General features: G+C 36.2%; 1 protein-coding gene across 1 annotated transcript; it reads left to right on the top strand.

The window, feature by feature from the left end:
* Positions 1–215: 215 nt before the first annotated feature.
* SLC25A31 (solute carrier family 25 member 31) lies at positions 216–26,818 on the top strand (the record flags this gene model as incomplete). The annotated part of the gene is made up of 6 exons (XM_079921046.1): positions 216–459; positions 8,986–9,113; positions 18,044–18,161; positions 20,262–20,416; positions 22,092–22,217; positions 25,666–26,818. 6 exons carry the CDS (start codon positions 216–218, stop codon positions 25,864–25,866), a joined length of 972 nt encoding a protein of 323 aa, XP_079777172.1. The 3' UTR covers positions 25,867–26,818.
* Between the last annotated feature and the right edge of the window lie 409 nt (positions 26,819–27,227).

The raw sequence follows: 27,227 nt of genomic DNA, 5'->3' as shown, positions 1-27,227 counted from the left end.
GCCACGTGTCGGGAGTCACGTGGCCGGCACCGGGTGGCGGAAGGCAGTTGGAGGCGCCTGCGCAGCTCCGCACCCCCGGCGCGCTGGTTTCCCGGCGTGCTGAGCGCCGTTTTCCAGACGGGACGACGCTGAAGCGGTTTTTGGCTTCCTTTCGTCCGTCTCCCCCGCTCTCGTTTTGAGCTTCTGCTGCCCGATTTTACGTCCATCGTCCCACCATGCAGAGTGTACCTCCGAAGAAGAAGCTGGAGAAGAAAGCGGAGAAGCAGCTCTTTGACGCCGCGTCCTTTGGGAAGGACCTGCTGGCGGGCGGGGTGGCGGCGGCCGTGTCCAAGACGACGGTGGCGCCCGTCGAGCGGGTAAAGCTGCTGCTGCAGGTGCAGGCGTCGTCCAAGCAGATCAGCCCCGAGGCCCAGTACAAAGGCCTCGTGGACTGCCTGGTGCGGATTCCCCGTGAACAGGGTGTGTACGCGAGGCCGCCGCGCCAGCCTCTCCCCGCGCCCGTTCAGCTTTCCAGAAAAGCGGGTGGGTGGCCCCGGGCGGGGACGCTTGCGGTCGCCACGGCCGTGTGTGTCGGTGATGAGTTTGTTTTCTTTGACTTCGATAATTCAATTTCTTAACCGGTCTAAGAGGCTCTGGTTTCCCAGGGCCAAGAAGGCCTACACGTGACCAGTCCTGGGACAGGGGAGACCACCACCTTCTCTTTCTCTAAATTTCTCCTTCGCAGGAGGCTCTGCACCTCCATGCACCTGTGTCTGGCTCAGGAGGAAAATGGTTGACCTCCCGGTATTGGGGTAGATGCCATCAGGCCCTTGGCTGTATGTTAATAGGTGCTTTAAGTTGCTTAAATATTTGTTGAAATATTAAGAGAAGTATTCCAAATATGGAAGCATTGGGGCCTCTCAGTATCTAGTACGTATTCAGTGAAAAGAGGTTCTGTTTATTCTCAAGAACTACTAAAGACCAGGGCTGAGACCAAGGAGGCACTCACGTATGCCCAAATTTTAGGGGGACGCCAAAAAAAAAAACCTCAGTAGTAGAAACAAATAATATTTTAATGCAGTATTTTTAAAAATCGAAATTAATGCGAAAATCCCATGATGAGCAAGATATAAAAATTTTAAGTAAAGGCGGGATCAGTATTAATTTTTTTGCGTCAGGCTCTGTTTTTACTTAAAGTTTTGATATTTTGGTTCTTTGTGGAGTTTTTTTCCATTAATATTGAAATGATTTCAAGGAATAGATAATGAAAATGCTTTATTAATCATTCAATGCCCTCTTCTTACTGAATGGCTCCTTAAGTTAGCTAAGTGGATAAGAGGATGAATTGATCAGAAATTTTCTGATATAGTTGTATTCAATTGAAACCTCTATATGAACTCTAAAAAGGAGAGAGGTCTATTTATTGTGTATTCTGAACAAGAAGTATAGTGGCTTCAACTCCAGTGCAGTCCTTTCTTTCACTCCAAAGTCTAGGGCAGGTTACTCTTCCTCCCATAAAAAAGGATTCCTGGGAACTCCCTGGTGGTCCATTGGTTAACACTCCTCACTTACACTGCAGGGGGCACGGGTTCAGTCCCTGGTCAGGGAGCTAGGATCGCGCAAGCAGAGTATTTCAGGTTGAGGGTAGACTGTTAAGGCATCATCTAAACGGTGGATTTAAAGTGCCCATCTGGGACCTGAGTTTAGATCTTTAATGGTAAGTTAGTGGTTCACATCTTCTCACTCCCATTTTATCAGAGCAAGCTTCCCATTCCTCTTCGGAGAAGTAGGAGCCTCTTTATTATTTGCTAATCTGCTTTAAATATACAGTCAGGTAAAGTTAAATATTCTGGATAGATTGTGCTGACCAGTGCTAAATCGTTTGATATTTTAAATGTTTTTTGTAGTATTTAAACCTAAATTTATTCCGTATGGCTCTTGTAAATTGAGACTATTATGAATAGTATTCTGGTTCCAGCTTCCTTTAAGCAGAATTTTAAGAAAATGTTTTCTAGTGTATACAAGGCCTTGTTATGAGTACACCATGGTATATGTATGCTATGCTAAAAGATTAGTAATTCAAAACAGGGATAATATTGCCATCTAGGGGCATTTTTGGAAACTTGTGAGGAATTTTTTGTTTAACACAAAGATAGAGGGGAGTAATCCTTAACTGCAATGATATGAAAGGCAAAATCCAGGGCTGCTAAACATCCTGCTGCTGCTGTACATGGCCAGTCCTACACAACAAAGACTTGCCCTGCAACCTCATGACTCAGATCTCCCACTGGACATTCACGTAGCAGTAAAACCTGTTTATGATTATCTAAGCCTAGAAACGAACTCCTATTTACCTATAAACACAAACTGTCTGGGGCAGAATCACACAGTGATCTAGTAATGCAGCTATCTTGTAAGTAGAGGAAAGATTATATTTTGTTTTATTCAGAATTTTACTGAGAGTTGTTCATCATTGTGAAAACTCATGTTAGCAATTCTGTGTGTGATATTTAGTCACTACTTATATCATCTGCATTTTTAACTATTGAATTCATGATGATTGTATAGATATATTTATTAAGCCCTTTTTTCCAAATGTCAACGTGTGTCTTAAGCACAACTGATTCATTATAAATAGAGGCAAGCATTGGACTGTTATGTCTATGATGTGATCACGCCTCACCAATTTACTAAGTAATATATATATTTTATTATAAACTCTTATTTTCTCTTTGTATATAGCAGAAAGGGCATTATATTGATTTTTTTTGAACTAGTGAAGAGGTCATTGTCTTTGAATTCTACTTCTAGATAGTAAAGGAAACATTGTAAAATATTTATTATGTATAGAAGACTTGAACCTGGTAGGGCTGAGAATCACTGTGCTAAATCATTATGGAACTTTACTAGGCAATCATATTCTGAGGCTGTTATTTTCTGGAATTTACCTTCTGTCTCTTTTGTGAAAGTCAAGATACATTACATTCTCAGTGTTCTGAAGTTTCTCTTGTTTTTCCTATTTGCTCAAGTTTTACTGATAACTTTTCCTTTCTTTAGGCAATATGGAATAAGCATAAGAGACAATGAATTCAGAAGGCACAACTAGATGCTCTCTCACTATCTTCTTACCTTATCTCTTTCTTTACACCTCAAGGAGAGAGCTCTTCATTCTTCCTGTGAACATAGCTTTAAACACCTCCTTGGGTGTCTTTGATACTTCTTATAAGCTTTCCTTGGCTTATGAAAGCTTCTGGATTTATCCTGACTAATGCTTTTTTAAAAATTTATTCTATTCTTTACTTGGTATTATGACCTTCCAACTTTGTATGTGTACTTTTATTTAGTACTTTTTAAACCTGTATTACACAAATAATGCATGTTTACTATAGAAAATTGAAAAATATAGAGAAACAAAAAGTTTTTAAAAAGCACTGCTAACATCACCACAGTTAACATTTTGGTGTCTGTGCTGTGATTTTTTTTCACTGAGCAAGCTATGCATCGGTAAATATATTTTAATTATTATAATTGTTTTATTTAATATATTGTAACATAGGCTTTTAAAGATGTTATCTCTAAATCTCATGTTTAAGAGCCTACCAGAACTCTTTTCTCTTTTAGGTATTCCTGGCCATGAATTCATCAGCTGTCTTTAATCTGAACTTTTCCAAACATATTTTCCTGAAGGCTAAAGCAGGGAGGTTTTTATATCTTGAAGATGATATTTTGGGGTATGGAAAGAAAATGTTAGGTATATGTGTTATCTAAATAAAATGGGAACATAAACTTCACTGATATTTAGTAAATGAATTGGCACTGGCACCTGTGGTTGGCCAAATGTCAGTTATATATCACAGGATGCTAAGGTATCCTGAAAAAAAGAGTAGGAGTTACACAGGGTAAAGGGGTTAACAGGTACCCTTACTCAATTATTGTATAATGAACATATTATAGTTTATGTTGGCTCAGTTAAATGGATTTATAGAGATAAGAAGACTATTTGAATATTTGAAATTGTCAAGAATACTATTTGAAATATAGATTCACATACACTATTTTTAAGAATGGACCTCATCCTAAGGGTGCCTTGAGATAATAGCAGATGATAGTATGAAAACATCATGATTAGCAAGATATCTGAAAATACTATTTTTTAACTATTAAAACAAATGCTCAGTTGTGCCCTAATATCTAAAAGTTTTTCCCGACCATCCTATCTAAATAGCCCTTCCTCATTCTCCAACTACATATACTAGTTTTTTCTTGAACATATTTATTTGTTCATTGTCTGTCTTTCTCAAAATGTAAGCTCCATAAGACCAAGAACTTTGTTCCTATGCACTTGGTACCAAATAAAAGATGTTTAAATGAAGAATCTTTTTTTTAAAATTTTTATTGGAGTATAGTTGATTTACAGTGCTGTGTATATGAAGAATCTTTAACTCATTCTTTCATTTCTCTTTTGGAATAGTTTTACAAATGTACATAACAGGGTAGTATAGTAGCAAAGGTATATTATTTACTTTTTTAAGTATGTACATATTTGAGAGTCATGATTACATTTTTTTAACTGATAGGCAGACTGTCAAAGCATGTTGGAGCCTGCTAGTCTAGAATATACAGTTGACCCTTGAACAACACGGGTTTGAACTGTGTGGGTCCACTTACACATGGATTTTTTTTTTCTCCAGTAGCAAATACTATAGTACTTGATCCCTAGTTGGTTGAATCCATGGTTGCAGAACCGTGGTTATGGAAGAACCACATATAGGGAGGGCTGACTACAAGTTATTACTTGGATTTTTGACTGCAAGGATAATCAGCACCCTAACCCTTACGTTGTTCAAGGGTCAACTGTATACCCAAACATGCCTAGCATTTCCATTCTTGGCTAGTAAGTGGACAAGTAAATGGCCCAGTAACTTTTTCCCATTTTCCCATCAGTTCTGTATTCTTAATTATTTTCTCAGAATTAAGTTCAGAGTAGGTTTTTCTCACCCTTAAATTTTGAAGAGATTATTTTTACTTAGCAACTAAGTAAAAAAAAAAAAAAAAAACTTAGATGTTCTGATATTAGCAGAGAAATATACCACAACCCCTATGTTTGTCTCTATCAGTTTTGTGATTATATATTTAGGAAACTGTCCTTTTGTTCTGTGTAACTAGAGAGTCAAATACTGCTACATTTGCATCACACTTGCTTTTCCCTTGTTTTATTCTGACCACAAAGTACTACTGTTTTTATCCAAAATGGATTTTTACCTAGAGGCAATAGAGATTTAATAGCTCTAGGTCTGGAGTCAGATAGATCTAGAAAATTCTGGAGTTAAGTCCCAACCTTTCCCTTACCTTGTAACCTTGAACAATTTTTTTTTTTTTTTTTTTTCCCGTTACGTGGGCCTCTCACTGTTGTGGCCTCTCCCTTTGCGGAGCACAGGCTCCGGACGCGCAGGCTCAGCGGCCATAGCTCACGGGCACAGCCGCTCCGCGGCATGTGGGATCTTCCCGGACCGGGGCACGAACCCGTGTCCCCTGCATCGGCAGGCGGACTCTCAACCACTGCGCCACCAGGGAAGCCCCTTGAACAATTTTTATTTAACCTCTCTCAACCTCAATTTTCTCAGTTCTATACAAGGTGTAAAAATATTACCTACCTCATATGGTAGTTGCGACGGTTAAACAAGATAATGCCTGTAAAATACTCAGCCACGTATCTATTGCATAGTTAGTGCTCAATAAATTTTAACTCTTTTATCATTTTGAATACATTCCTAAATTTAGAAACATGTATTCCTTATGTTCATTTGTAAATGAATGTATTTGGGATAAATTTGCATTACATGTAGAGTAGATTTTTGTAATCTATCTAAAGAACCTACATAGTACACAGTGTACTTAGAGTACATGTGGATAAAACCTTGAAACCTGGTCCCCAGAAATAATATTTCTATAGAAGATGCATTCAGAGTTCCACTTTGAGGTTCCTCCTCTTTGCACTCCTACTAAGACACTGGAGCTCCTAAAAGCATGGTACAGCAGTGAGATGCAAAGAAGGGAATAAGTTTTTTAAGTATGATCTGTGGAAAAAGAGTTTAAAGCAGGGGTTTTTAACCTGATATCTGTAGCTCCAGGGAATCCATGAATCCTGAGAAATACATGCAAAAGTATTTTATGTGTGTGAGATACTTTTTCATATATAACTCTTTAAGAGCTGCCACTGTTATACTTCTAGGGATTTTTTTATTTCTAGATTTTTCATTGAGACATTGACAGTTGTTTTGATGAATCCTCTAGGTTTTTTCATGCAAATACAATTTTGCTAAAAGGAATACGTTCTTCTGTCAATGCTAGCAAACCCCTTTAGTCATAAATCTGTCACTCTGTCATGGTCTCGTTAATTTGCAGATGTCTTTGTCATCAGAATCTTCCATTTATATTCAGTACATTAGCCAAAGTTACAAACCTTTATACTATTATTTATATGATACTTTTTGTGAAATAAATATTAATTCAGTACTATAATCATAATTATAACTAATAACTCATAATCTGAAACCTATAATATCTCAATACCATCTAGCTGAATCAACCATTTCCAGAATGACTATTAATAAATAAGAGCCATGTATAAAATGGGAATTCTAATACATTTTTGATACATGACTTTTTTTTTTTTTTTTTTTGCGGTACGCGGGCCTCTCACTGTTGTGGCCTCTCCCATTGCGGAGCACAGGCTCCGGACTCACAGGCCAAGCGGCCATGGCTCATGGGCCTAGCCGCTCCGTGGCATGTGGGATCCTCCCGGACCGGGGCAGAAACCCGTGTCCCCTGCATCGGCAGGCGGGCTCTCAACCACTGCTCCACCAGGGAAGCCCCATGACACTTTTTTAAACTCAGTTTATTACTTTGTTTTTTTTTAAACAAATGATGATTTCAACTTAAATCCCATTTGATCAGATTGTAGTTCTTCAGCCAGTATGTTCTTCTTTATCCTTTTAAGATCCTCTGCAAGTAGTCTGTTGTTGTGTTACTATAAAACATGGTCTAGAAAATCAAACCTTATTCTTCAGTATCATTTACACCGTCACATTTTACTTTCAACATTTCTCTTCCACAGGTCTGACCTCAGAAAATAAAAATGCTTAACTATGTTATTAAATGTTTTTTATTAACTATGAAGAACTTAAAAATCTCTAAAAATACCTCCAAAAGTTAGATTCACCAACTTCCCTCAGTAATTCAATGTGGCCATAACTAGCAAGAAATATTCCTTTATAATTTGCTTATATTTCTCATGTTTTAAGATTTTTATTTTGCTTCCATTAAAGAAAAATTGTTAACCTTTCTTAGTACAGAAAATATTTGTATGATTAAATTATTTATGGACAAGTATTATAGTTAAGGGACTGAATTATTGAGCCAGATTGCTTGAGTTTGAATCCAAGTCTACAGTTTTCTGACTAAGTGACACTGGGCAAGTTACTTAACTAACTTCTCTCTGCCGTAGAAGCTTTTTTAACTCAGTTCTTCATATTTAAAATGGAGAGACTAATAGTACCTACATCATGGGTGATTATGAGAATTAAATGAATAAAAAGCAGTTTCTAGAAATTAGTATTATTGTTTTGTTAATATTGCCTCAAAAATTTTTACAGTAATCATTTTCCATTTTTTAAAAAATAGAGCTTTATTTACCATACTTTAATAATTTTAGGAGTTCTCTAAGATTTGTTTCTCCAGAAACCCAAAGCTGAAGTAGAGCTTTGGAGACAGACAGAAGCCTTGATTCAAAATCCTGGTTATAGTTTCTAAACTTATAAAAGTTTCAATTTATGCATGTATAAAATGGGTATTATAGGAGAACGTATGTCATAAGCATAGTGTGGTGATGAAATAAAATATATAAAGCGTTTGCCAGTGCCTGGCACATATTAATTGCTCAAGAAGTTGTAGCTATTACCATTATGTGTTAAATGCCCTAGTAATTTATGCCTACAACTGAATGCCTTGTAACTGAATCAGCTGTGAGGACTGAGAAGATTTCTTGCTATTAATATACTTCTTAATTGCCTCTGTGCAACTGCTTTATATTTAGCTTGGGATCACCAATATTCAGTGTTTTTTCCCACAAAGTATAGTTATTTAACAAATAAATATCTTTCCCTTTGTGTGTTTATCTAATCTAACTTGCAGTTTCTGAGCACCAGGCCCAGTCAACTGAGATTATCTTCATTTGTATTTTTATCTTTAGAAGACTGATTCTGGGTATCCTATTCTCCCAGCTCGGACTAGAGGTATCCTATTCAGAGTAGCAGAGTCAAACCATCTGTAAAAACAACTATGGGTCCTGAAGGGCTAGCCTGTTGTATTCCAGGGCAGCTATGGATTATAAAGGCAGTTTTGAATTTTGAATTATCAGGGTAACACAGTGACTGAATTATAAAGTTTGGTCATTCCATGGAGATTTGAAGTGGGAAGATTATTGACCTTGAAAGTTTCCTACTATCTCTCCATCTAGCCTCTGGAGACTGCCTTGAATTGTAAATTGATTCTTTTTTGGCTAGGTTTTAAAATATAAAGATAAGACTCTTTTATCCCTTTCTCATTCTCAGGAGTGTAGATACAAAACAGTTTTGTTCCAACAGCCTTGTCACCATAGGAATTGTATTTTATGATTTGGAAATGAGGCTAAGGATTACTAGCTTCTCTGACAAATACTAGTAAGCTCTGTTTTTCTACTACTAAAGAGCCCTATATTCAACTGGTAATGCTTTCCATAGGTTTTTAGGCATTCAAGGCTTCCTATTGGAAATTAACAAAATTGAAATGGGGTACGTGGAGTTAACACTGCCTTTTTTCTTCAGTTGGAGACACATGTAAACTTTATTTTTTTTCTTATGAGAAAAGATGTTGTAGATAGTTTGAACAGCTAAGTTTGTTAAAACTATGCAAATTATTTAATAATAATACAATATAAGTTTATATTTAGTATATTTTCTTTTGTAGGTTTCTTCAGTTATTGGCGTGGCAATTTGGCAAATGTTATCCGGTATTTTCCAACACAAGCTCTAAACTTTGCTTTCAAAGACAAATATAAACAACTGTTCATGTCTGGAGTTAATAAAGAAAAACAGGTAATTATTGTTTATTTTATTTTGTTATTTTTTAATTGAATGAAAGAGTCTTTAAATTATATAATACTTTGCAATTTTCAAAAGTTTTACACACATGATTTCATATTGTCTCATAGTAACCCCTTTTTCTGCTATCCCTGTCTGCCCCTCCCCCTTCCCTCTCCCCACTGGTAACCACTAGTTTGCTCTCTATATCTGTGAGTTGCTTCTCTTTTGTTTTATTCATTAGTTTGTTGTATTTTATAGATTCCACATATAAGTGATATCATACAGTATTTGTCTTTCTCTGACTTATTTCACTTAGCATAATGCCCTCAAAGTCCATCCATGTTACTGCAAATGGCAAAATTTCATTCTTTTTTATAGCACAATAGTATTCCATTGTTTATGTATACCACATCTTGTTTATCCATTCATCTGTTGATGGACACTTAGATTGCTTCCATACCTTGGCAATTGTAAATAATGCTGCTTTGAACATTGGGGCACATGTATCTTTTCGAGTTAGTGTTTTTGTATTTTTTTGGATATACACCCAGGAGTAGAATTGGGGTCATATGGTAGTTTTATTTTTAGGAAAAACAGGTAATTATATTTTAATATCTCTAAAATTTTTTAAGAAGTAGTTGGATTTGTCTTACTTGAGGGTTTTTTTCAGTTGAAGTATAGTTGATTTATCAATACAGTGTTGGTTAATTTCTGCTGTACGACAAAGCAATTCAGTTATACATATATGTATATATATATATATATTCTTTTTTTATATACTTTTCCATTATGGTTATTCCAGGATATTGAATGTGGTTCCCTGTGCTATACAGTAGGACCTTGTTGTTTATCTGTTTTCTATAAAACAACTTACATCTGCTAACCCCAGCCTCTCCCTCCTTCCTCCCCCACCCCCATCCCCCTTGGCAACCACAAGTCTGTTCTCTATGTTTGAGTCTGTTTCCGTTTCATAGATAGGTCCATTTCTGTCATATTTTAGATTCCACATATAAGTGATATCATATGGTATTTGTCTTTCTCTTTCTGAGTTACTTCACTTAGAATGATGATCTCTACTCCATCTTTCTGCAAATGGCATTATTTCATTCTTTTTTATGACTGAATAGTATTCCACTGTATATATGTACCACATCTTCTTTATCCATTCATTACCTGTGGGGTTTTATTTGGAGAGGAGGTGCTCAAATGGTGGAAAAAAATAATAGTTAAAACATAGTAACTGTTAGGGACTTCCCTGGTGGTGGCAGTGGTTAAGAATCTGCCTTCCAATGTGGGAGACATGGGTTCAATCCCTGGTTGGAGAACTAAGATCCCACATGCCGCAGGGCAACTGAGCCCGTGCAACACAACTAGAGAGAAGCCTGTACGCCACAACTACTGAGCCTACCTGCTCTGGAGCCCACGCACCACAACTAAAGAGACCACGCACTGCAGCTGCTGAGCCCGCGCACTCTGGAGCCCGTGCACCAAAACTAGAGAAGCCCACGGGCTGCATCTACTGAGCTCATGTGCTCTAGAGCCCATGCACCACAACTAGAGAAGCCCGCATGCCGCAACAGAGAGCCCATGCACCGCAACGAAGACCCAGCACACCAAAATAAATAAATAAAAATAATAAATAAATAAATACTTTTAAAAAAAGATTAATAATACCTGAGAAAAAACATAGTAACTGTTAGCATACTATAATATGTATTAAGTTATAGAAATGACATATGGAAAACATAGAATTGTATTAACTTTTACCAGTTTCTCTAAACCTCTTAACACAGTTTTAATAACTAAGAGATGTTTTGTCTCAACACAATATTTCTCTGAATAAATATTAATTTTAATATAATTTACATTTTATAATCCCTATTCTGCGCTAGAAAAATTCAGCATTTAATCTGGTTTTGATAAGCAAAAAAAGCAGTCAACAAATGTGTATTTCCTAATTCTGAAGTAATTTATTTCCTAAAGAAGCAAATTGTTTCTTCTTTATGACTGAGGCTCTATTTGGCTGAGATTAAAGTGTGTAGGAAGATCAAGTCAAATACAGGAAAATGATAAATTTAACTTAGAGAATTCTCTTGTAAAGCAACTATATTCCAATAAAAATTAATTTCAAAAAAGTTAAGAGAATTCTCTTTTTTTTTTATCACAAAGGTGCTTTTACTTTTCAGGGTAATCACTCCCTTGGTTATAAAATCTCATTTTCAAAATTTCCTACTTGTATGAACTATGTGTCATTTGTCCTGGTCTCCATTTGTTTTGTTACCTCCGTATACACTAGACCACCTACATTACTGTCAAGATCTTCCCCTCACCCGCCCTTATAAAGTCTCTCTACCCCTTCATCCTTTGTCTGTTTCTCTTCCCCCAGCCAACCAACCAAGCTGTCCTAGCAGATTCTTTAAAAGCAACTATTTATGGAACATTTCTTTGTTGCTATTTCCATTAATTTCCTTTTAGACCCTTTATTTCCTTTATTGAGTGCTTTGCGCTATTATGTAGTTGGAGGTATAAAGGTAACAAAGAAAATTCTTTACGCTTAGATTCAGAAGATCTGGATTTAGGTCCTGGCACTCAGCTTATTTAGCTGTGTGAATTTTTGAATATCGCCTCTCTGATCTTTAGTTTCCTCATCTGAAAATTGGACATAAGAATACCTACCTCATGAGGTTTAGATGAGTAAGGTTTAGATGAGACTAAACATGTAAAGACACATAAAGTGCTTACTGTAGTGCTGTGCTTTTTTTTTTAAGTAATTGGTATTTTTTTTAAATATTTATTTTTGGATGTGTTGGGTCTTTGTTGCTGCATGTGGGCTTTCTCTAGTTGCGGTGAGTAGGGGCTACTCTTCATTGTGGTGCGCAGGCTTCTCATTGCGGTGGCTTCTCGTTGCGGAGCATGGGCTCTAGGTGCGTGGGCTTCAGTAGTTGTGGCACACGGGCTCTAGAGCGCAGGCTTAGTAGTTGTGGTGCACAGGCTTAGTTGCTCCATGGCATGTGGGATCTTCCCGGACCAGGGCTCGAATCTGTGTCCCCTGCATTGGCAGGCGGATTCTTAACCACTGTGCCACCAGGGAAGTCCCAGTGCTGTGCTTTTATGGTAGGCACTCAGAAAAATGTTTGTCATCTTTAGGTAACAACTCTAATAGTTGGAACTTCTCTTGACTAAGAACCTATGTCAGAGGGTCCTCAAGACCATCTTCATGTTCAGCGATTCACTAGGCCTCAGAGAACTCAGAAAAGCTGTTATACTAATGGCTTATTACAACAAAAGGATATAGATTAAAATCAACAAAGGGAAAATCCAGGAGAAACTAGGTGCAAGCTTCTAGCTGTCCTCTCCTTGTAGAGTCACCTGGACAGCACTTATTCTCCCAGCAATAATGTATGACAACACATATAATGTGCTGCCAAATAGGGTTGCTCATTTGAGCCATGGTGGCCAGGCTTTTTGGGGGGTCAGTTTCATAGGCATGTGTAATGTGACTGACCTTAGCTACTCAGTCTCCAGCCGCTGCCCCCACCCACTCAAGAGGTCAAACTGATATAGTTTAACCCAAAGCATACAAAGGGGTGTTCACCATAAATCAAGGTTAGTATAAACTATCTGGTGTTACCCAAAGCTTCAGGTATATAAAGACACTCTAATTAGGTAGGATATTCCAAGGGCTCAGACGGTTATCTCAAAGGAACCTTTGAGTTTGAGCAAGGGTGGTCCTGAAGATCTTTTCAGTGTGTATAGGGTTTGGGCAACACAGGCCAGCTGAGTTAACTCTTTATTGAACATTTTCCACCCCATCTCCCCCAAAAGATAATTCCTATAAGACTAAGCCAAATGGAGCAATTAACTCCAGAATTAACCAGAAAATTTATGTTACTAACATCTATCTCTAACAGTGTAAATAACATAGCTCTAAAATTTTTGAAGTTAACTTTGATCCGTGCTAAAATTCTGTAATAAATTTCAAATTAGTAGAGCCTGAGGTAAAAACATTTTTAGTATACCTATAAAGAGCATGCTATCTTATTTAGAATGTAAAGGTATTCAGTCACAAGTAATAGTGTAATGTTTAAATATATATTATTTACTAAATCTGGATACTAATGACCATTTTATTTCTCCCCTTGGACATCAAAATTGTATCCTATCTCTGCTCCCATCCCCCTACCAAGAAAAGTGGGGAAAAAAAAAAAGAACTGAAAAAGAAAAGTCAATATTTTTGGTTTCTTACCTGGTCTTAAAAGAAGCAGAGAAGGTAGAAAAAACAAGTACAGTGTAATTTAAAAGTGGTTGATCTACCACAGTGAGGTATCTCTGCACACTTACCAGAATGGCTAAAATGGTGACAACACCAGATGTTGGCACGGACGCAGAGGAGCTGAATCATTCTTACATTGCTGGTGGGAATGTAAAATGATATTGCCACTCTAGAAAAGAGTATGACAGCTTCTTACAAACTGAACATATGCTTATCATACAGTCCAACTCTAGGGCATTTATCCCAGAGAATAAAAACTTCTGTTCACAAAAAAAGCAATGTATACAATGTTCATAGAAGATTGTTTCATTATAGACAAAAATTTGGGAATAACCCAGATTTCCTTCAACAGGTGAATGCTTAAACAAACTATGGTACATCACACCATGGAAGATTACTCAGCAATAAAGAGGAACAACCCTTTGATAAAACAAATACTGTATAATCCCCTTAGGGACCTAGAAAAGGCAAATTCATAGAGACAGAAAGTAGAATAGAGGTTACCAGGAGCTGGGGGGGAGGGAGATTATTTAATAGGTACACAGTTTATATTTAGCATGATGAAAAGTTCTGGAAATAGATAGTAATGATGCTTATACAGTATTGTACTTAGTGCTGCTGAATTATATACTTAAACATGGCTAAAACAGTAAATTTTACGTATATTTTACCAGTTTTAAAAAAGAACAGACTTTTGATACCTACAGCAACTTTGAATGCTAAGTGAAAAGAAGCCAATCTCAAAAATTATATTTGCTTTCTGATTTCATGTATATAGCATTATTAAGGTGAGAAGATTATAGAGATGGAAATTATAATAGTGGTTGCTAGGAGAGAGGGAGGTGGCCATAAAAGGGTAGCAATGAGGGGTCTTTATCATGGAACTGTTCACCATGGTGATTGGTGGTTACATGAATCTGCGCACGTGATAAAATGGCATAGAACTAAATATACACACAAATAAGTGTGTGTAACTGGTGAAATATGAATAAGGTAGATTTTTATCAGTGTTAATTTCCTCTGCTATAGTTATGCTAGATATTACCATTGGGGGAAATTGGTTGAAAAGTTCATAAACTCCATATGTATTAGGATGCATGTGAATCTGCAATTATCTCAAAGTAAAAAGTTTAAAAAAAATAACCATGGTAGGGAGGTGTGTGCCTACTATATACTGTTTCACTGAATTTTTACCTCATCCTTATTTTTATCCCAAATGTACAGATAAGGAAAGCAAGACAGAGCTTAAAGCACTTACCCTAGTCATGTGTTCATGTCTTTCCAATTCCCAAATTTAGTTCTTTCTACTGCACTCTATTCCTCTCGCAGCTGAGGTGACTAGACTAGATGAGTATTAGCTGAACTGGGCATAAAATATGCCTCTGCCACTCCTTAGCAGCTACCAGCACAACCCTCAGTAGAGAAGACTAGGACTTCCAGCACTCTTCCATGCCCAGACAAACTGTTAGAAAGAACTTTGGTCTCAGGGTATTTGTTCTTGGAGGCATCAAGTCTGTTTATCATCTGTTTGTCAGCAGTGGCAAATAAACAGGATTATTTACCTCCAAACCCCCTAGACTCTTTTATTCTCCTCTCCTTGCCTGATTCTTTTTCATGCCCTCTCCTTTTATAGTATAGTAATATCTGAAATTACTAACTTATAATTAAAAACTCATTTATGCTGATATACAACCTCTCCTGGGTCTGTTTTATTTTCAAGCTTAATTGTGGAGGGACAGACTTGTTACACAAACACTTGCAGGATTACCATTCAGCATAGATTCTTATTTCTTATCTCCCTCTCCTTCCTCACTTCCACCCTCCCCCTTCCTCCCTTCCTTCCTTCCATTAGTAGTTTGGCCATACTGTTTATACATGTTGTGCCTGCCTGCTTTTTCATAGGCCCCACTTTCACTATCAGAGGGGTCCTCATTTGAATAATAAATTATATGATCATTCACCCAGAAAGTCATGGATCTGTTTTCTTTTATCTAGGAAGGAAAGAAAAAGGTTAAATAGAATTTAAGATGTACTTTATAAATCTTTGTGCTGCATATCATATTTGGTTTGGCTTATTTGCTTGTAAGAAACAGAGACTTAAATTACTTCAAGAAAAATGGGTATTTCTTGCAATGATACACTGGCATTGGAATTTGAACCAAAGACAGCTCTAGGGATCAAACTGTATTCTTTATCTTTGTCTCCCAGGTTACTTAGTCTATCTCTGTCTCTAATGATCTGCTTTTTGTGTGTGTTTGCTCTGTGTCTTCTCATTATTGCCCTTTTTTACTTACCTATATTTTCTTTGTTTCTTTTAAGTTCAGTGTTATTATCATAGTGATTCCTTCTAACCTTTCAGATGGTGAGAGGTTCTTTACCAGAGATCCATGCATGCTTGAGGAATAACTTACACTAAAAGTATATGTTTATATATATGTGATTTTTATTGGAAGAGTATCTATAGGTTTCAACCGTCTCAAAGTAGACTGAAACCTAAAAAAAAATTATTTAATATCTTTTCCATTTCTGTCCTTACTGATAACCGGCATAGAACTTCTGGAGTCAAATTCCTAAGACTTAAACTACGGCCCAGTTCTACTTTTTCTACCAGGTTATTCTAGACTATGGATTAGCTACCCTGGGGTGAGATTCAACTTTCTGGTCTAATCTCTGTGTGATTAGGAACCGTGGCTACCTATACAGTAGAACTTCTGAGTTTCACTTAAAAGGCATGATGGGAGTCTGAGTACCCTTCATTAAACAAATATTTATTGAATGCATTACTCTTACTCTGGGCAAGGCCCCATGACTTGCTTTGTGAAATAAGCAAATGAATTAAGAATCTAGGCCTCATAAAAATGTAGACAACCTAAATGTCCATGAACTGATGAATGGATAAATAAAATGTGGTTGTGAAATATTATTTGCCAGTGAAATGGAATGAAGTGCTAACACATGCTACAACACGGATGAACCTTGTAAACATGTTATATGAAAGAAGGCAGTCACAAAAGACTGCATATTGTGTTATTTCATGTATAGGAAATGTCCAGAATAGGCAAATCTGTAGAGACAGAAAGTAGCTTAATGTTTATGTAGGGCTCAGGGGAATTGGGAAGATGGGAAGTGACTGCTGGTGGGTACAGGGTTCCTTTCGGGGTGAAGAAAATGTTCTGCAACTGGTAATGGTTGCACGGCTCTGTGAATATGCCAATAGTCCATTGAACTGAATTCTTGACATGGGTGAGCTGTATGGTGTGTAAATATATCTCAACAAGTAAAAATAAAAATAAAAATTCTGGCCTGAAGAAATTTATAGTCCGTAGAAGACAAGACAGGTACACAAATAATTATAAATTGAAAGTAGAAAGTTATTGTAAATACTATTTTAAAAAAATGAGAATCTGGAACATGTTGACACATTTTACATATTGATCACATGATTCACCTTTAATTCTCTGAGAGATGAAGTATTTATGGGGAGAGGGTATGATTACATACAGTTTGGGGTGGGTTGGGGATCAGAGAATTTGTGGAAGAAATAGAATTTGAGTTAGAGCATAACTTGATAACTTTTTGTTTTAAAAAGATAGGAAGAAAATATTAAAATAAGGGCATTCCAGGCCAAGAGAAAATTGAGAGTCCCAAAGCATCTGAGACTTAAAATTGTTAGAAATAAGAGCTAGAGAAGCAAGAAACTGAGCTTGACTAGCTAGAATGGTTACTGTGGCCTTGTACCCTAGATTTTCTATGACAGTTCCAATTCAAATATTCCTTTCTTCTCCAGTGAGCTCTAGATGTTGAAAAGCAGTTTATTGGACTTAAACAGGGCACATTTCAAAGGTTTATCAAAAAGAACTTCAAGGGCTTTCCTGGTGGCGCAGTGGTTGAGAGTCCGCCTGCCGATGCAGGGGTCACGGGTTCGTGCCCCGGTCCGGGAAGATCCCACATGCCGCGGAGTGGCTGGGCCCGTGAGCCATGGCCGCTGAGCCTGTGCGTCCGGAGCCTGTGCTCCGCAACGGGAGAGGTCACACAGTGAGAGGCCCGCATACCGCAAAAAAAAAAAAAAAAAAAAAAAAAAGAACTTCAACAGCCCACGTGAACTAGTAGATCAATAAGGTCTTACATGCCACTCAACCACATTATAATTGATTTCTGCCAATTTACATGTTGGCATTTGAACACAAATATATTTTTGAGCTACTTACATTTATTTCTACTAAAATACAAAGTGAAATTGTGGCATTATGATGTATTACTGTCCCTCTCCACTGCCGCCAAGAAGGGGAACCACTAAAGCCTCCACAGATGCCTAACATTTTAGTCATAACTAAAATATATTATTAACGAAAAACTTTATACAGTCTAAAGAGCAGAATATCTTATGTGGCCTCTTTTGCTAACTTGGGCTACTTTTGCTGGAGGACATTAAAATATCTTGGAATTTTAGTATGTCAGCATCTAAGCTGTATCTCCCAGACCACCTGGTAAGAAATAAAGGCTGCATGGACATGAAGGGAAGTATTTTGCATGATAATATATGCGTTATTATAGGTGTTCACTTTATAAAAGCAGTTTGTAAATCTGGCTTTTTAACCTTATAAAAACAAAGGTATTTAAAAATCAGATTCTGTAGTTTAATAACCATGTTTTAATTAATATGTTTCAGTTCTGGAGGTGGTTTTTGGCAAACCTGGCTTCTGGTGGAGCCGCTGGGGCAACATCCTTATGTGTAGTATATCCGCTAGATTTTGCCCGAACCCGATTAGGTGTTGATATTGGAAAAGGTATGGGATTTTTAGAAATACTCTTTCTTCTTTGTGTTTTTGAACACTGTATTATCTATTTCAGTTATGCTTATAACAACAGTGTTGTATTCCATCTAAAAATTTTATTCTCAACCAAATGATAAAGTTATAGAGCCTAAAGAGTACTACTTTTTTCTTTTCTCTTAAAAGAGGGAAGGGGAAGGCCAATACTGTAGTAACAAGAAGAGTAAGCACAGAGACTGCTTATAACTTATTTCCAGTTTGTTTGTTTGTTTAGAGAGATCCCTAGATCCCTTCATGCACTTACTTTCCTGTCTTGACTGTGGCTTCTCTCTACATTAGGTGTATAACTCTCATCCTAGAGATTCCCTTTTCCTCTGTCCTTACTTATTTATCACATCTTTCTGTGTTTTTGTTACACCCTTGTTTTGGTAGATATGTTCTTTGATATCTTTCTGAGAAGGGTGGATAGGAGATAAATTGAGATCTTGCATATCTGAAAATGTCTATGTTTCATCCTTTTAATATTTTGCCATATGTAAAATTCTGGATTTAAAATTATTTTCTTTCACAATTTTGAAAGCATTAATCTGGATTCTAGTTTCTAATACTGCTCTTAAGAAATCATTCTCTTACTGTTGATCCTTTTTATGTGGCTTTTTTTCTTTTTAATTACCTTATATCTCTGATGATCTGACATTCACAATGATGTATCTTTGTGTGAGTCATTTTCAGTAATTGTGGAGGTCACTCAGTTGGCCCCATGTGACTGCAACACAAGTTGGAGCCTTGTGTTCAGTTCTGAGGATGACAGAGGAGTAAGTCACTTGGCTACTCAGGGTGAGGTTGTGGATTTTGAGCATCCGGATGCTAATTTGTTCTCACCACAATAGTACCTAATTCCTCTAATTTTAAGTCTTTCTGTGGTTATTGGAATCAAATGGCTCGCTTCTCAACAATATCTCCCTTTGCAAGAAATTAGGTTTCAACTTTCTCTGCTCCACTTAGTGAGTTACCATCCTCCACCTCCTTTCCATCTTGCTAAAATTTGTGGATTTTATTCTTGTCATGTACTCTTTTTTGCTTATTTGGCTTTAAACCTGTTTTTTCTTTATTATTATTTTAATAGAATTTCTTAAGGGAGCAGAGATTCTTTCAATGAGTATTATTGAGTGCGTGAGGTGAACCAGGCCCTGCTTGATATACAGGTTGTGTATGTGTAATAGACACACACGTACACACACACCATATTAAACATGGAGCTCCTAGTTCATGTACCTTACAGTCTAGTGGAGATCACGAGTAGTAAAAAAAAAAAAGAATAAATAGCTAAAATATACTGTCAGCAAAAAAGTGCCCTGAAAAAAATTTAGGAGAAGAGAGTGACATCAATTTAGATAAGTGATTAGAGAAAATGCCTCAGAAGGGGTGGCAGTTTGAACAAAGATGGGAATAGGAGTTTCATCTATGATGTTTAACTGGCATTCCAAATTTTTTTGTTATTGTTAAGAAACTGAAAATAACACACGTGCCTTGGTTTAATTTCAATTCTGTAGTTTTGTTTCCTCTCAAAATTGGGAGAACTTAGTTTATTTTGAAAGATTGTATTCTATATATAATATTTGTAAAATATCAAGGAGTTCTAGGTCAAGGGAAAATAAAAACAAAACCAGCAAACACTAGAAAAATATGACACCTCATCTAAAATGCCAGTGATCCTTAAAGTTACTAGTTTTTAGCTTTGTCTTTTTGCTTCATCCGTCCTTTTGCTCTTCAGCTGAGGCAAGTTGTAGAGTGTTGCATGCCTAAGTATTTTCTGAATGCTGACTAGTAACTTCTCATAATTTTATTGAAATGTTTTAAGCCAGTCAGATGGCTTAAATTAGATTGCTTTTATAAGAGATTAATATTTTCAGTTAAAATATCTTAAGATACTACTTGACATCTTAATTATCTTTAAATGAATGGAAAGGTTTTGACTTGTGCCTTTTTTTTTGTTATAAAGATTTCTAAATGTTAGTTCCAGATAATTTAAATCTGTAAAATGTTTAATTTACTTCGATTAAAGTGTTTATCTGATATAATGTTGCTAATAAATTTTAAATGGCTTTATTTTAGGTCCTGAAGAGAGACAATTCAAGGGTTTAGGTGACTGTATTATGAAAATAGCAAAATCAGATGGAATTGTTGGTTTATACCGAGGGTTTGGTGTTTCAGTTCAGGGCATCATTGTGTACCGAGCCTCTTATTTTGGAACTTACGACACAGTTAAGGTAATTTGGTACTTTAACTAGTATATATTAAATAAATTGTTTGTTTCTTTTTATTCTAATTAGTAATATGTTCAGCAGGTATGTTTACTTTTAATTATAGAAATCAAAATAAATGATGACATAAGAGATATTATAGCATTCTGTTTAATCATGACTTTGCCATAACCTAATTAAATTACAACTGTATTATGGATCTGACTTTGGATATAAAGCATAAATATAAACGTTAGGTTTTTGTGCTGTTTGCACCGAAAGACTCAAATAGAAAACATGCTGATTAGGTTATATCATAATTAGATCTCTGGTATATAGGAAGGCATCTTCTAACAGAGTTTTTCTGATTTTACATTCATTTTATTATCCGTTTTTTTTTTGCGGTACGCGGGCCTCTCACTGTTGTGGCCTCTCCCGTTGCGGAGCACAGGCTCCGGACGCGCAGGCTCAGCAGCCATGGCTCACGGGCCCAGCCGCTCCGCGGCACGAACCCGCATCCCTCTCATCGGCAGGCGGACTCTCAACAACTGCGCCACCAGGGAAGCCCTTATTATCACTTTTTTACATGCATATTATCAGTTTACTATCATCAATGGAAAGCAGGCAAGGCATAATTAATTAGTTAAATATGATAAATGCTACTACAGCTCAGTGATCTATTGGGTACTGTTAGATTTTGTATTGTATTTTCCAGGTTGTTCTGCAATTTGCCTTGTCAGTTCAGATGTAAATAGCGCTTCATAAGGTAGGAAAGAGAAAGATTGTAATAATGGCTACCATTTTTTGAGCTATTGCGTAGTTTTGAGAACCTTATTAAGGACTTTATATCCTCACAGTGTTCTAGGATAGCTTTTAATATATCCCATTTTAAAGATAAATAACCTAGGAATGGCTAAGTCATTTATTTATGTGGCAAGCACAGGTCCCATGCTCTTAATCACTACATCATAATGCTTCTAAAAAGAAGCAATGAAATTAATCCCAGTATTATTTACTAAATAAGATTAAAACTTGAGGGAAATTTTATAATAGTTTTATATATTATCTCTGCCTTCCCTCATTAGTATAAATGTATCAGTAGTTGAATGTTATTTTTATTGTGGTCTGGACATAATACTTTTAGTTTGTAGTGTATTTTTTTAGACAGATAAATAGATTAATTGAAATTACAGGATCTTATATATGTTTATTTAATCACAGAAAAATTTATGTTTAATCGCCCTCTGCTTTCCTCTTATCACCTGTAGTAGTTGTAAAATTTAGGAATGTTTCTTCACTAGCTTAGAGCTTTAAAGCTGCTTATCAAACATCATCTGTTAATAATAACAGGCATTCTTTCATCTTTTCCAACTCTATGAGGAAGAACCAGGAAGGAACTTTTTTGGTCACTGGCTGCCATCTCTAGTTTTCAGTGCTATTAATAACATTTCTCCTGTAATAGCAGATATGCTATTCTTTTTCAAATACGCTTTTAAAATATAGCCATGTGTGGGATTCTCATTTCTTATTGATCTCCCGCTATTATTTTAATCTTACCACATTAAATCCAACTGTTTTTTTTTTACTGCATTTTAAGTATAACTGAGCCCTCTTTCATATATTTATAAGAATTATCCTTTGACTTAATGATTTAAGATATTTTGGAAATTTCGATGGTTACTTGATAATTTTTCTTTTCTAGGGCTTATTACCAAAACCAAAGGAAACTCCTTTTCTTGTCTCCTTTTTCATTGCTCAAGTTGTGACTACATGCTCTGGAATACTCTCCTATCCCTTTGACACAGTTAGAAGACGTATGATGATGCAGGTATTTTATATTATTTGTAAGCTTCATTGAGTTTTCCAGTATTTGATATTCACATGTAATTTATTAAAATTTTAGAGACATTTTGGCTGAAAGGCATAGGCCATTTGTTTTACTTACTAAAATAAATACATAATGTGTTCTGTCTTGTATTCTTTCCTATCCCAAAGCAGCCATCATCCAGCAAAGTTTCTTCCATGTCTCCTATCAGAACAGAAATGTCTTTTACTCCTATAGCATGTATTGTTGTTTGGAGAGTGGAGGGGCATGGCAAGGATTAGATGAGCATGTGTCTATCTTAACTGAATATTATTAGATTAAGTAGAATAAGCCCAGTCATAGGCCACTGATATATGTAATCATTTGTTGTAGTATATTTTAATAAAAGTAAATAAATTTTAACTCCAAGGATGAAGACTTGTTTATAATGATGTATGTTCTAAATGTAAATACCCAAACCAAAATTTTGATAAAGTCAATCTCCATTGCTGTTACTTGTTACATTCATTCATTCAACAAATAATTGAGTGCCTATTCACCAAGCTCTGGTGACACAAATAAAATAAGGCAGAACCTGCACCCAAATTCATAGCATAGTATTGAAGGCATACTGTTAATGGTTTAAGTAGAAATGTGCATATGTTCCAGGAATGCAATAGGGGAGGGGTACCCAAGTGCTTAAAGTGATCAGATATGGCCTCTTAGAGAGCTAAATCTCAGTAAATAGGCTTTTTCTCCAGACAGTGAAGAATACATTCTCAGCATAGGGGTAAAAAACATACCTAGAGGTATGGCTTGAGAAGAATTTCAGTATACCCATATGATAGGTTTCATGAGGGCAAGTGAAAATAATGAGGCCAGAAAGCTGTGTTTATTATGTGTCAGAACTGTCCTAAGCATTTTAACTCATTTAATTCTCAGAACAATGCTGTGAGGTGTAGTTATCCTCATTATCCTCTACAAAATGGTCCTGGAAGAACCCAGTGGGCCACCTGAAAGGGTAAAGCATATCTAACCTATTGCTTCATCTATGGACTATCCTTAAAGTTGTTCCTTTTATATCTGTGTTTCCTCTTGATCTATGTCTAGCTCTAGTTTACTAAACTGAAACACTTTTGAAAATTAATTTGCGAATAGACTGTGGATTAAGTAAATGGTACTGTATCAATGTTAAATTGTCTGATTTTGATAACTGTACTTCGGGTATGTAAGAAAATATTCTTAGAAAATGCACACTGAAATGTTTAAAAATAAGGGGCAATGATACCTGTAACTTAGTGTCAAAAAAATTCAGAAAAAAAATTGTGGGTGTGGATTTTTATATATATGTGTGCATTGCTATATGTATAAAACCGTACCACTGCCATAACATAGTACCAAAGACTGGGTGGCTTAAACAACAGAAATTTATTTTCTAACACTTTGGGAGGTTAAAAGTCAGTCAAGGTGTCCAGCAGGGTTGGTGTCTTCTGAGGGCCTCTCTCCTTGGCTTGTAGATGGCCTTCTTCTCTCTACGTCTTCTCATGGTCCTTTTTCTGTTTCTTTTCTTATAAGGCTTATCATAATGGATTAGGGCCCGCTCTAATGAGCTCATTTAACCATAATTATTTTTATAAAGACCCGGTCTCCAAATTTAGTCACAGTCTGAGGTTCTGGGGTTAGGTCTTCAATATATGAATTTTGTGGGGACACAATTCATAACAGTATTCCTTAATTTTTGCATTTTGATTTTATATCCCACAACTTTATTAAGCCATATTACAAACACTAATCTATATGTACACCCTTTGAAGTTTTTTTTTTGTTTTTACACACAGAGTGATATAATCTGCAAATAATAGCAGGCTTTTTTCCCTTCCTTATCAGTTCTTATGCCTTTTATTCCTTTTCTTGCCTTTCTGCACTGGTTGAGACCTCTGATTCAGTGTTACATTAAAGAAGTAATAACTGGCAACCTTGTTTTGGTCCTAGTCTTACCAGGAATGCCTTCAATGTTACAGATTACAAAGTTTAATGTTCGCTGTGGGGTTTTCGTAGTTATCCTTTATTATATTATGACTGGTCCTTTCTGTTTTGGATTCCAGTAATTTTTGTGTGTGTGTGTGTGTGTGTGTGGTACGCAGGCCTCTCACTGCTGTGGCCTCTCCTGCTGTGGAGCACAGGCTCTGGACGTGCAGGCTCAGCGGCCATGGCTCACGGGCCCAGCCGCTCCACGGCATGTGGGATCTTCCCAGATCGGGGCACAAACCCGTGTCCCCTGCATCAGCAGGCGTACTCTCAACCACTGCGCCCCACCAGGGAAGCCCATGGATTCCAGTAATTCTTAATCATGAATGGTGGTCATGTTTTTTTCTATATCAAGATGATCATATTTTTCTTATATGCCTGGGGTCAATCCAGCTTGGTCATGATGTATTGTATTTTATACCCCTTGCTGGGTTTGATTTGCTGGGTTTTGTTCAGGATTTTTGTATCCATGGTTTCTGTGACATAAGCTTGTCATGTTTTTCCTTCTTGCGTTATCCTAGTCTAATTTTGGTATCAGGCCTATCTATGCAAGCCTCATAAAATATGTTAGGGAGTCTCCCCACTTTTTCTCTTCTTTGGAATAATTTCTGTGAGATTGGAATTAAATTTCCATTGAATTTTTAGTAGAACTCACATATAAAGCCATCTGGACACGTGGTTTTCTAATTTATGAGAAGATTTATAACAACTGATTGAATTTCTTTAACAAATTTAGTATATTCTAAAGTTTTTTGATATTCTGTTGGTAAATTATACTTTTTAGGAATTTATTTCCTCTGTGTTTTCAAAATAATTGTCATAAAGTTGTTCATAATATCATCTTGCTCTTTCTTAATCTCTGGGTCATCTGCAATGATGTTACCTTTGCCACTTTTAATAATTTGGGCGCCTTTTCTTGTTTTTCCTGAAACAGTGTTTCTAGAAATTTGTCAAAGTATTTCAGATAACTAACTTTTGACTTTTTATGCTTTCTCTTGCATTTATTATTTCCTTTATTTCTGGTGGTTAAAGTTACCACTCAAGCTGCGTCTTACAAATTTAGTTGAGGAGTTTTGTGGTTGTTAGTTAGGTTTTAAATATTTTCTAAGATGTGTTTTTCTTAATACCCAAACGTGATATTTTTCTGGTTATCTTTTTTGTTCTTGATTTCTCTCTTAATTGCAATGTGGTGAGAGGATAAATCATGGTATGTGATGCCAATCTTTTAAAATTTGTGAAGTGTAATATGTGGCCATTTTTCAAGTGTGCCTGAAAAGCATGAGTATTTTGCAGTCAGTGGGAACAATACTCAATATATGACCATTAACTCAACATACTTACTCAACACAGTGTTAATTTTAATCTATCCCTGTTGCTAAATTAAATCTGTCTTATGATAAAAGATGTTAAGATAATGGCAAACTCTTTGTCTTTCTTTGTATAGAGTGGTGAGGCTGAACGGCAATATAAAGGAACTTTAGACTGCTTTGTGAAGATATACCAACATGAGGGAATTGGCGCATTTTTTCGTGGTGCCTTCTCCAATATCCTTCGTGGTACAGGGGGTGCTTTGGTGTTGGTATTATATGATAAAATTAAAGACCTCCTTAATATTGATATTGGAGGTAGTTCATCGGGAGATTAAATTGAAAAATGGATATAGTTAACTTATTAAACATACAAATTACGTAGCTGCCATTTGTATACATTTTGATAGTGTGTTATTACTGTCAGTATTTTCTTAAAGTGCTAATTCTGCAGTGAAGCATAGGCTTTTTTTTTTTTTTTTTTTTTTTTGCCGTACACGGGCCTCTCACTGTTGTGGCCTCTCCCATTGTGGAGCACAGGCTCCAGACATGCAGGCTTAGCGGCCATGGCTCACGGGCCCAGCCGCTCTGCAGCATCTGGGATCTTCCCAGACCGAGGCACGAACCTGTGTCCCCTGCATCGGCAGGCGGACTCTCAACCGCTGGGCCACCAGGGAAGCCCAAAGCATAGGCTTTTTTCAAGGATTTAAATACTAAAAGATCAAATAAATGTGGTTTCTTTCCTACTTAGACTCAAACTCACTTTAATGAAGAATTTTACTTAAGTGGTACATGTTATTTTTATTAGTTTAAAATCTTTTTCTTTTGTGATTAAAAAAGTAAATTTTATAATGCTAAAATCTAAGAAATGAAAGTATCTTCTTTTAAAATGATATTCTTTTAATGTAACTGTCTCCCCATCTTTTAAAATCATATGATATGACAAATATTTCTTCAGAGCTTATTAGGAGATGTCATCGTGATATCTGTGGGCATAAGTAAGCTTTATTCTACAACATCTCTACTAAAGCAGTTCAGGTTATTACTATGTATTGTGTTTATGGTATCATATAGCTTTTGATAAGCACAGATTCTAGATCTGATCATAAAAAAATTGATAATGACTTTAATGACACTGCAAACTGTCGTTGGAAAGTAAAAGATATAAAAATGGCATATCTGCTAACTTTTATCTATAAAATAAATAAACTCTTGCTAATGTGAATATATCTTTGAACAAAAAATATCCCCTTGAAAATTACTTTGTGTACTTTGTATTGATGATAATAAAGGAAGTTTAAAACTTGTTCCTGAGCTTTATTTTCCTTGATTCTAACTTATTAATAAGCAGAGAGTAACCAAATTTTTGTTAGAATTGGGAACTGGCTTAAAGACAGAAAGCAGGGTTTTCAAGGTTTTGTACAGGAGTCTGTCTTGTTTTTCAGAAATGTTGTAGAAGATAGTACATTTGAAATCCCCAAGACTTAAAAGTTTTAGTGGGTAAAGGAATGTTAAGCTAGTGGGGATAAACTATAGAAGGATTTTGTGAGGCTGTGAGTGGGCAAAACCAAAATAGGGTGAGTGAACTTACTGGTGCACAGGGCAAAGTATATTTCATGGAAAATAATACAAACTATACTTTTTAATATACTTGGTGTTATCACTTGAGGAAAAAAGTTAACTCTTTTGAAAACTCTTA

This window comes from Stenella coeruleoalba (genome assembly GCF_951394435.1).
Source record: "Stenella coeruleoalba genome assembly, chromosome: 4".
In the NCBI taxonomy this organism is placed as follows: Eukaryota; Metazoa; Chordata; class Mammalia; order Artiodactyla; family Delphinidae; genus Stenella; species Stenella coeruleoalba.
This window is presented reverse-complemented; position numbering and strand designations above follow the sequence as displayed.